Here is a 12250-nt window from a genome sequence, read left to right as displayed (position 1 = left end):
GCCTGGACACTGACCTGTTATAATGTTACTGCTGGCCTGGACACTGACTGACCTGATATAATGTTACTGCTGGCCTGGACACTGACCTGATATAATGTTACTGCTGGCCTGGACACTGACCTGATATAATGTTACTGCTGGCCTGGACACTGACCTGATATAATGTTACTGCTGGCCTGGACACTGACCTGTTATAATGTTACTGCTGGCCTGGACACTGACCTGATATAATGTTACTGCTGGCCTGGACACTGACCTGTTATAATGTTACTGCTGGCCTGGACACTGACCTGTTATAATGTTACTGCTGGCCTGGACACTGACCTGTTATAATGTTACTGGCCTGGACACTGACCTGATATAATGTTACTGCTGGCCTGGACACTGACCTGTTATAATGTTACTGCTGGCCTGGACACTGACCTGTTATAATGTTACTGGCCTGGACACTGACCTGATATAATGTTACTGCTGGCCTGGACACTGACCTGATATAATGTTACTGCTGGCCTGGACACTGACCTGTTGGGTTTCCAGGACCGGATCATAGACGCTGGCCCCAAAGGAAACTACTCCCGCTTCATGAACCACAGCTGCCAGCCCAACTGTGACACGCAAAAGTGGACGGTGAACGGAGACACGAGAGTCGGGCTGTTCGCTGTCTGTGACATCCCTGCTGGTGAGAACCCAGACATGTCCACTGTTCTCTTGTTTTATGGTTGTGTTGACTTAGTTATTTGGAGTTTTGTGGTTTAATAAAGGGACAGTGTGTTAATGTACCAAACATGAGTCAGGCTCATGGTCTCGTGAGGAGGTAGCCCAACCTGCGACTTCAAAATCAGTGTCACCCTCAGCTCAAAAGGGAATTTCCTCTCGGTCTGACGTTGGTTTCTCCCGTGGGAGACATGGGTTCAGATCCCAACCATGACATTAACATGGTGTTTTGTGGTTTCCAGGGACAGAGCTCACCTTCAACTACAACCTGGATTGCCTTGGTAATGAAAAGATGGCGTGTCGCTGCGGGGCTTCCAACTGTAGTGGTTTCCTTGGAGATCGGCCCAAGGTGAGTTTGCTCCTCTCGGAACAATCAGAAATGATCGGAAGATTTAGAATGGGGACACTTTATAAAAAACTCAAACACATGACAGTCTTGAGGTCCACCTGACTATTGTCTCCTGTTCCAGACCTCTGGTGGCCAGGCCCCTATCTGACTGTTTCCTGTTTCAGACCGCTGGTGGCCAGGCCCCTATCTGACTGTTTCCTGTCAGACCTCTGGTGGCCAGGCCCCTATCTGACTGTTTCCTGTTTCAGACCTCTGGTGGCCAGGCCCCTTTCTGACTGTTTCCTGTCAGACCTCTGGTGGCAAGGCCCCTATCTGACTGTTTCCTGTCAGACCTCTGGTGGCAAGGCCCCTATCTGACTGTTTCCTGTCAGACCTCTGGTAGCCAGGCCCCTATCTGACTGTTTCCTGTCAGACCTCTGGTAGCAAGGCCCCTATCTGACTGTTTCCTGTCAGACCTCTGGTGGCCAGGCCCCTATCTGACTGTTTCCTGTCAGACCTCTGGTAGCCAGGCCCCTATCTGACTGTTTCCTGTCAGACCTCTGGTAGCCAGGCCCCTATCTGACTGTTTTTCCTGTCAGACCTCTGGTGGCCAGGCCCCTATCTGACTGTTTCCTGTCAGACCTCTGGTGGCCAGGCCCCTATCTGACTGTTTCCTGTCAGACCTCTGGTGGCCAGGCCCCTATCTGACTGTTTCCTGTCAGACCTCTGGTGGCAAGGCCCCTATCTGACTGTTTCCTGTCAGACCTCTGGTGGCAAGGCTCCTATCTGACTGTTTCCTGTCAGACCTCTGGTGGCCAGGCTCCTATCTGACTGTTGTTTCCTGTCAGACCTCTGGTGGCAAGGCCCTATCTGACTGTTGTTTCAGACCTCTGTCAGACCTCTGGTTTCCTGGACCTCTGGTAGCCAGGCTCCAATCTGTCTGTTTCCTGTCAGACCTCTGCCAAGAACTGAAGAGTGAAGGCTCCTCGGACTGTTTCCCGTCAGACCTCTGGTGGAAGGCTCCTAGTCTGACTGGATGAGTGTTTCCTGCCTGTCAGAGACTGGTAGGTCAGGCCCCTTCTGACTGTGACAGGAAGACCTCTGCACCAAGGCCCTTCTGACTGTTTCCTGTCAGACCTCTCCTGCCTGGACCGCACTGACTGTTTCCGTCAGACCTCTGGTGGCAAGATCCCTGTCAACCCCTGACTGTTTCCTTCAGACCTCTGGTGCCTGGGCCATCACCTGAGACAATGTCAGACCTCTGGTGGCCCCCCTATCCCCTGACCCTTGTTTCCTGTCCTGACCTGGTGGCCACACTCATCTGACTGTTCCTGTCAGACCCTAACCCCTGACTCCTTCCATCTCCTGCCTGGACCACACCAAGTCAGACCCTGGTAAGACTCCTAACCCCGACCCTTCACCTCTGGTGGCCTGGCTCCATCTGACTGTTGTTTCCTGAGACCTCTGGTGGCAAGACCTATCTGACCCCTGTTTCCTTCCACCTCTCCTGCCTGGAGCCAACCAAGAAAGCCAAGAAGAAAGTGAAGACGCGTCGGGCGCGTAACGAGGGGAAGGAGTCTGAGGATGAGTGTTTCCGCTGTGGAGACGGAGGTCAGCTGGTTCTGTGTGACAGGAAGAGCTGCACCAAGGCCTTCCACCTCTCCTGCCTGGACCGCACCAAGAGACCCTTCGGTAAGACCCTAACCCCCTAACCCCTGACCCTTCCACCTCTCCTGCCTGGACCACACCAAGAGACAATTCGGTAAGACCCTAACCCCCTAACCCCTGACCCTTCCACCTCTCCTGCCTGGACCACACCATGAGACCCTTCGGTAAGACCCTAACCCCTGACCCTTCCACCTCTCCTGCCTGGACCACACCAAGAGACCCTTCGGTAAGACCCTAACCCCTGACCCCTGACCCTTCCACCTCTCCTGCCTGGACCACACCAAGAGACCCTTCGGTAAGACCCTAACCCCTGACCCTTCCACCTCTCCTGCCTGGACCACACCAAGAGACCCTTCGGTAAGACCCTAACCCCTGACCCTTCCACCTCTCCTGCCTGGACCACACCAAGAGACCCTTCGGTAAGACCCTAACCCCTGACCCTTCCACCTCTCCTGCCTGGACCACACCAAGAGACCCTTCGGTAAGACCCTAACCCCTGACCCTTCCACCTCTCCTGCCTGGACCACACCAAGAGACCCTTCGGTAAGACCCTAAACCCCTGACCCTTCCACCTCTCCTGCCTGGTCCACACCAAGAGACCCTTCGGTAAGACCCTAACCCCCTAACCCCTGACCCTTCCACCTCTCCTGCCTGGACCACACCATGAGACCCTTCGGTAAGACCCTAACCCCCTAACCCCTGACCCTTCCACCTCTCCTGCCTGGACCACACCAAGAGACCCTTCGGTAAGACCCTAACCCCTGACCCTTCCACCTCTCCTGCCTGGACCACACCATGAGACCCTTCGGTAAGACCCTAACCCCCTAACCCCTGACCCTTCCACCTCTCCTGCCTGGACCACACCAAGAGACCCTTCGGTAAGACCCTAACCCCTGACCCTTCCACCTCTCCTGCCTGGACCACACCAAGAGACCCTTCGGTAAGACCCTAACACTAATTAAGAATAAAAAGCTGAAATATCTCATCAATAATACTCAACTCCTTTGTTTATGGCAAGGAACCTAAATAAGTTCAGGAGTAAAAATGTGCTTAACAAGTCTCATAATAAGTTGCATGGACTCAGTGTGCAATAATAGTGTTGAACATGATTTAATGACTACCTCATCTCTGTACCCCACACATACAATTATCTGTAAGGTCCCTCATCTCTGTACCCCACACATACAATTATCTGTAAGGTCCCATCTCTGTATCTACTTATCTGTACCCCTCTGTACCCCACACATACAATTATCTGTAAGGTCCCTCATCTCTGTACCCCAACATACATTATCTGTAATCCCTCATCTCTGTATCTGTAAGGTCCCTCATCTCTGTACCCCACACATACAATTATCTGTAAGGTCCCTCATCTCTGTACCCCAACATACATACCCTCATCTCTGTACCCCAACACATTTATCTGTAAGGTCCCTCATCTCTGTACCCCAACACATACAATTATCTGTAAGGTCCCTCATCTCTGTAACACATACAGTTATCTGTAAGGTCCCTCATCATACAATTATCCCTGTACCCCACACATACAGTTATCTGTCCCTCATCTCTGTCCAACATACAATTATCTGTAAGGTCCCTCATCTCTGTACCCCACACATACAATTATCTGTAAGGTCCCTCAGTCCAACAGTGAATTTCAAACAGATTCAACCACAAAGACCAGGGAGGTTTTCCAATGCCTCACAAAGAAGGGTAGATGGTTAAAACATTCCATTAAAAAGTCAGACATTGAATATCCCTTTTGAGCATGGTTAAGTTATTAATTACACTTTGGTTGTTATATCAATAGAGCCCCATAGTGTAGGTGTTATAATACCCTAGTGGTCAAACAGGGAAATGGTACCAATCGTTTTTCCGCCATTCATTCCTCCCATAGGGGCTTTAACAATGAATTCAAATAAGGTCTGTTTCGTGTAGGCTTACCCTGGCGTGACGTTTTGATAGCCATGTAAATCTCTCTAGGGCAAGGTGACTTTTATCAATATATTCAGCTCTATTCTCTCTCAGATTCTAAAATGCTAATTAGAATGAAAGTAGACGTCATGCAAGACTACAAATCCCTGCCAGCACCTGCACGTCACCTCTGACACCTTTGCCTACAGGTATTATTTAAAACTTGCACAGTTCACAGAATTGTCCATTGAAAGAAATGTAGCCAATTATTCATTGCTACATTTAGCTAACATTAGATCGTTAATCCAGAGATTCTTTGCCTCGATTCGTCAGTCTCTCATCCAGATCATCATGGCATTTGTAGTTCTTTATGATAGCCACATTAGCAGCTAATTAGTGTTTCATTTTGGGGGGGGTGAATAAAGGTGAATGTACTGACAAAGTCCGCTTGTCGTAGAGAGATTAAAACGTCACGTAGGGTAAGCCTACGCGAAACAAAGAGGATTTTTAGAAACACTTAAAATAAGGGCTATGGGCCCAGTTAATGGTTGAAAAACAATTGGAACTATTGCCCTGTTTGACTGCTAGGTTTCATGGGTATTATGACTCATACCGTGGTACTCTATACACCCAGTCACTACACAGATACAGGCATCCTTCCTAACTCAGTGTATCAATACACCCAGTCACTACAAAGAGACAGGCATCCTTCCTAACTCAGTGTATCAATACACCCAGTCACTACAAAGATACAGGCATCCTTCCTAACTCAGTGTATCAATACACCCAGTCACTACAAAGATACAGGCATCCTTCCTAACTCAGTGTATCAATACACCCAGTCACTACACAGATACAGGCATCCTTCCTAACTCAGTGTATCAATACACCCAGTCACTACAAAGATACAGGCATCCTTCCTAACTCAGTGTATCTATACACCCAGTCACTACACAGATACAGGCATCCTTCCTAACTCAGTTTCCGGAGAGGGAAACCGCTCAGGGATTTCACCATGAGGCCAATAGGGACTTTAAAGCAAAGTTTTAATGGCTATGAAAGGAGACAACTGAAGATGGATCAACAACATTGTAGTTACTCCATAATACTAACCTAAATGACAGTGAAAATATGGAAACCTGTACCGAATACAAATATTCAAAAATACATTATATATCTGACCCCAACACATGATGATATTATATATCTGACCCCAACACATAATATTATATATCTGACCCCAACACATGATGATATTATATATCTGACCCCAACACATAATATTATATATCTGACCCCAACACATGATGATATTATATATCTGACCCCAACACATAATATTATATATCTGACCCCAACACATGATGATATTATATATCTGACCCCAACACAATGATATTATATATCTGACCTCAACACAATGATATTATATATCTGACCCCAACACAATGATATTATATATCTGACCCCAACACATGATGATATTATATATCTGACCTCAACACAATGATATTATATATCTGACCCCAACACATGATGATATTATATATCTGACCCCAACACATGATGATATTATATATCTGACCTCAACACATGATGATATTATATATCTGACCCCAACACAATGATATTATATATCTGACCCCAACACAATGATATTATATATCTGACCCCAACACAATGATATTATATATCTGACCCCAACACATGATATTATATATCTGACCCCAACACATAATATTATATATCTGACCCCAACACAATGATATTATATATCTGACCCCAACACAATGATATTATATATCTGACCCCAACACATGATGATATTATATATCTGACCCCAACACATGATATTATATATCTGACCCCAACACAATGATATTATATATCTGACCCCAACACATGATGATATTATATATCTGACCTCAACACAATGATATTATATATCTGACCCCAACACATGATGATATTATATATCTGACCCCAACACATGATGATATTATATATCTGACCCAACACAATGATATTATATATCTGACCCCAACACAATGATATTATATATCTGACCCCAACACATGATGATATTATATATCTGACCCCAACACATGATGATATTATATATCTGACCTCAACACACGATGATATTATATATCTGACAGACAAACGATGATATTATATATCTGAAACACAATGATATTATATATCTGACCCCAACACAATGATATTATATATCTGACCCCAACACATGATGATATTATATATCTGACCCCAACACAATGATATTATATATCTGACCCCAACACATGATGATATTATATATCTGACCTCAACACATGATGATATTATATATCTGACCCCAACACATGATGATATTATATATCTGACCCCAACACATGATGATATTATATATCTGACCCCAACACATGATGATATTATATATCTGACCCCAACACAATGATATTATATATCTGACCCCAACACAATGATATTATATATCTGACCCCAACACAATGATATTATATATCTGACCCCAACACATGATGATATTATATATCTGACCCCAACACATAATTATATTATATATCTGACCCCAACACATAATTATATTATATATCTGACCCCAACACATGATGATATTATATATCTGACCTCAACACATGATGATATTATATATCTGACCCCAACACATGATGATATTATATATCTGACCCCAACACATGATGATATTATATATCTGACCCCAACACAATGATATTATATATCTGACCCCAACACATGATGATATTATATATCTGACCCCAACACAATGATATTATATATCTGACCCCAACACATGATGATATTATATATCTGACCCCAACACAATGATATTATATATCTGACCCCAACACATTATGATATTATATATCTGACCCCAACACACAATGATATTATATATCTGACCCCAACACATGATGATGATATTATATATCTGACCCCAACACAATGATATTATATATCTGACCTCCACAAACAATTATATTTTATATCTGACCCCAACACATGATGATGATATTATATATCTGACCCCAACACAATGATATTATATATCTGACCTCAACACACAATGATATTATATATCTGACCCCAAATACACATGATGATGATATTATATATCTGAGGAGCCTCACAATGATATTATATATCTGACCTCAACACATGATGATATTATACATCTGAGGTGAACACAATGATATTATATATCTGACCCCAACACAATGATATTATATATCTGACCCCAACACACAATGATATTATATATCTGACCTCAACACACAATGATATTATATATCTGACCCCAACACACAATGATATTATATCTGACCTCAACACATAATTATATTATATTGACCCCAACACATAATTATATTATATCTGACCCCAACACATGATGATATTATAAATCTGACCCCAACACATAATTATATTATATATCTGACCCCCAACACAATGATATTATATATCTGACCCCAACACATGATGATATTATATATCTGACCCCAACACAATGATATTATATATCTGACCCCAACACACGATGATATTATATATCTGACCCCAACACATGATGATATTATATATCTGACCCCAACACATGATGATATTATATATCTGACCCCAACACAATGATATATATCTGACCCCAACACAATGATATTATATATCTGACCCCAACACATGATGATATTATATATCTGACCCCAACACATGATGATATTATATATCTGACCCCAACACATGATGATATTATATATCTGACCTCAACACAATGATATTATATATCTGACCCCAACACAATGATATATATCTGACCCCAACACATAATGATATTATATATCTGACCCCAACACATGATGATATTATATATCTGACCCCAACACATGATGATATTATATATCTGACCCCAACACATGATGATATTATATATCTGACCCCAACACAATGATATTATATATCTGACCCCAACACAATGATATTATATATCTGACCCCAACATAATGATATTATATATCTGACCCCAACACACAATGATATTATATATCTGACCCCAACACATAATGATATTAGATACAGTGGGGCAAAAAAGTATTTAGCCAGTCACCAATTGTGCAAGTTCTCCCACTTAAAAAGATGAGAGTCCTGTACTTTTCATCATAGGTACATTCCAACTATGACAGACAAAATGAGGGGGGAAAATCCAGGAAATCACATTGTAGGATTTTTTAATGATTTTATTTGCAAATTATGGTGGAAAATAAGTATTTGGTCAATAACAAAAGTTTCTCAATACTTTGTTATATACCCTTTGTTGGCAATGACAAACGTTTTCTGTAAGTCTTCACAAGGTTTTCACACACTGTTGCTGGTATTTTGGCCCATTCCTCCATGCAGATCTCCTCTAGAGCAGTGATGTTTTGGGGCTGTTGCTGGGCAACATGGACTTTCAACTCCTTCCAAAGATTTTCTATGGGGTTGAGATCTGGAGACTGGCTAGGCCACTCCAGGACCTTGAAATGCTTCTTACGAAGCCACTCCTTTGTTGCCCGGGTGGTGTGTTTGGGATCATTGTCATGCTGCAAGACCCAGCCACGTTTCATCTTCAATGCCCTTGCTGATGGTAGGCTTTGTTACTTTGGTCCCAGCTCTCTGCAGGTCATTCACTAGGTTCCCCCGTGTGGTTCTGGGATGTCTGCTCACCGGGGTGAGATCTTGCGTGGAGCCCCAGATCGAGGGAGATTATCAGTGGTCTTGTATGTCTTCCATTTCCTAATAATTGCTCCCACAGTTGATTTCTTCATACCAAGCTGCTTACCTATTGCAGATTGTCTTCCCAGCCTGGTGCAGGTCTACAATTTTGTTTCTGGTGTCCTTTGACAGCTCTTTGGTCTTGGCCATAGTAGAGTTTGGAGTGTGACTGTTTGAGGTTGTGGACAGGTGTCTTTTATACTGATAACAAGTTCAAACAGGTGCCATTAATACAGGTAACGAGTGGAGGACAGAGGAGCCTCTTAAAGAAGAAGTTACAGGTCTATGAGAGCCAGAAATCTTGCTTGTTTGTAGGTGACCAAATACTTATTTTCCACCATAATTTGCAAATAAATTCATAAAAAATCCTATAATGTGATTTTTCATTTTGTCTGTCATAGTTGAAGTGTACCTATGATGACAATTACAGGCCTCGTCTTTTCAAGTGGAAGAACTTGCACAATTGGTGGCTGACTAAATACTTTTTTGCCCCATTGTATATAACATAATGTGTTAACCAAAATAATATCTATTATATAACTATGTTATGTTTCAGGGCGCTGGGACTGCCCGTGGCACCACTGTGACGTGTGTGGGAAGCCATCTGATGCCTTCTGCCAGCTGTGCCCCAACTCATTCTGCAAGAACCACCAGGAGGGGGCGCTACGGCCCTTGCCCCCAAAGGGACAGCTCTGCTGCCAGGAGCACGACCACCTCTAACCCAACACCCAGAGTGGACTGAGGCCTAGGCTGACCCGGACCCCAACACACCCCCTCGGACTCCCTAAAGGCTTCAGGAGAGGCCTTGACCACAGTCTAGGAGACGCTGACCTGCAGCAGAACTGGGCCCAACTCCATAATGTCTTCAAGATGACAGTTGTCTCTCTCCTCATCATTGATCTGCTGTACTAATCTACAACTTGAACCAACCAGGTCCTTTTACACTCAGATAGCCAGCTAATCAGGTCCTTCCACCTGTTAGTAGTTTGTCTGTAACTCGTCTGCACTGAGAACTAAACACACACCTGTCTGTGGTACAAACACACAAGACAGTCAGAGTACAGTACACCTCCCAGCTACAGTCGGCAGAGTACAGTACACCTCCCAGCTACAGTCGGCAGAGTACAGTACACCTCCCAGCTACAGTCGGCAGAGTACAGTACACCTCCCAGCTACAGTCGGCAGAGTACAGTACACCTCCCAGCTACAGTCGGCAGAGTACAGTACACCTCCCAGCTACAGTCGGCAGAGTACAGTACACCTCCCAGCTACAGTCGGCAGAGTACAGTACACCTCCCAGCTACAGTCGGCAGAGTACAGTACACCTCCCAGCTACAGTCGGCAGAGTACAGTACACCTCCCAGCTACAGTCGGCAGAGTACAGTACACCTCCCAGCTACAGTCGGCAGAGTACAGTACACCTCCCAGCTACAGTCGGCAGAGTACAGTACACCTCCCAGCTAGTCATCGGGGTACAGTACACCTCCCAGCTACAGTCGGCTACAGCATTTGTCTCATCTCTTGAAGCGCCACTGCTCTCCTCTCATATATGACTTTAAACAGTAGAGGTTTCTATTATTTATGTGTGTATATGAAAGAGCAACGTTCTAGTAATACTGGAATATTGTTAGTTCCAGGTGGTTTTATATCTGTAATATCTATGGATAGGCCCTGAATTAGGTTTGTTTCCTGTAATAGCCATAGGATACATTTAATTTTAAGTACATGATATTGTTTTAATTGTTTTCTTCATTTGAGTGATGCTAGTATACCTGGTCAGATAGTGTTATTAAAGCACAGAGCTGAAACCTTATTGTGGACTTTTATTCTGAAACCTTATTGATGTTATTTCAGGTCTTTTAGGTGAGCTCAGGAGTTCTTGGCTTGAGCATGTATTGTTTTCTTTTTGTGAGATGAGGCGTCCATGTGGTTTAAAGCACAGTGAGTTACACTACATTTATTTATTTATTTTTACCTTTATTTAACCAGGCAAGTCAGTTAAGAACAAATTCTTATTTTCAATGACGGCCTAGGAACAGTGGGTTAACTACCTGTTCAGGGGCAGAACGACAGATGTCACCTTGTCAGCTCGGGATTCGAACTTGCAACCTTTCGGTTACTAGACCACTAGGCTGCCGCCCCAACATGACCAAAAGTAGTGATGACATCAAAACTGAAATAACACGTATGGTATCATGTAGTAACCAAAAAAAAGTTAAACAAATCGAAATAAATGCATTCCAGGTGACTACCTCATGAAGCTGGTTGAGAGAATGCCAATAGACAGCAATGCTGTCATCAAGGCAAAGGGTGGCTCTACCCTGGTAGAGTTCACCGTAACTAAACCTCTCTACCCTGGCAGTGGTTGATGGATGTCGTTAAACCCGTTGTTATTGAGCACTGTCATTTACTGTTGAGCTGCATTGTGCTATTAGGAGTATTGGAACTGCTGTTGTCATAGTACCCAGAGACTAATTGATGCATTTATTGTAAATATCATACAACTAATAATGTTTGATGCAGTGCTGATGATTCCCTTTTTGTGCAGACTTCAAAACATATGAATCATGCAATAATAGTGTTAAAAACCATCACGTGCATTTTAGCCTCCGTTCTGTGGCTTCAGGTTCTAAGGACTTGTAGGGCTGGTTTCCCTGACACAGATGAAGGAGAATCTCTCTTGAGAATGATATTAGTCCAGGACTAGGCTTTGGGCTGGATTTAAACTATTAAAATGTAAAGTCATGTGAAATCCTTAGATTAGGGCCTAATGAATTTATTGAAATTGAGAGAATTACCTGAAAGAGGAATGATCAATCATACCTCTTTCAGGTAATAAAA

The 12250-nt window shown here is 43.5% G+C and overlaps 1 protein-coding gene and 2 long non-coding RNA genes across 11 annotated transcripts in view; 1 reads left to right on the top strand and 2 right to left on the bottom strand.

Annotated features, from left to right (window-relative positions):
- LOC118368015 (histone-lysine N-methyltransferase NSD2-like) overlaps positions 1–11222 on the top strand; it is a 79641-nt gene extending 68419 nt beyond the window's left edge. Inside the window, exons 17-20 of the mRNA XM_052495871.1 lie at positions 538–679; positions 957–1063; positions 2518–2734; positions 9966–11222. Coding sequence (XP_052351831.1) covers positions 538–679; positions 957–1063; positions 2518–2734; positions 9966–10129 — 630 coding nt within the window. The 3' untranslated portion in view covers positions 10130–11222. The remainder of the gene's footprint in view (positions 1–537; positions 680–956; positions 1064–2517; positions 2735–9965) is intronic.
- Positions 2777–3662, bottom strand: LOC127915641 (uncharacterized). Of its 8 annotated transcripts, none has more exons than XR_008091468.1 (4): positions 3555–3662; positions 3283–3484; positions 3013–3219; positions 2794–2951 (listed from the first exon to the last, which is right to left on the bottom strand). It is a non-coding gene; the product is annotated as an uncharacterized LOC127915641 (long non-coding RNA). The 8 variants fall into 8 exon arrangements; XR_008091470.1 differs by having other exon boundaries at positions 3013–3157; XR_008091464.1 differs by having other exon boundaries at positions 3353–3484.
- On the bottom strand, positions 4301–9184 carry LOC127915640 (uncharacterized). 2 transcript variants are annotated; one of them, XR_008091461.1, is made up of 8 exons: positions 8507–9184; positions 8306–8423; positions 7392–7719; positions 7098–7273; positions 6862–6949; positions 6664–6751; positions 6491–6548; positions 4301–6209 (listed from the first exon to the last, which is right to left on the bottom strand). It is a non-coding gene; the product is annotated as an uncharacterized LOC127915640 (long non-coding RNA). The 2 variants fall into 2 exon arrangements; XR_008091463.1 differs by lacking the exons at positions 6491–6548; positions 6862–6949; positions 7098–7273; positions 7392–7719 and having other exon boundaries at positions 6692–6751; positions 8074–8423.
- Positions 11223–12250: the final 1028 nt, after the last annotated feature.

This window comes from Oncorhynchus keta, chromosome 35 (assembly GCF_023373465.1).
Source record: "Oncorhynchus keta strain PuntledgeMale-10-30-2019 chromosome 35, Oket_V2, whole genome shotgun sequence".
Taxonomy (NCBI): domain Eukaryota; kingdom Metazoa; phylum Chordata; class Actinopteri; order Salmoniformes; family Salmonidae; genus Oncorhynchus; species Oncorhynchus keta.
Note: the sequence above shows the minus strand (reverse complement) of the source record. Positions and strands in the feature narration are given on the sequence as shown.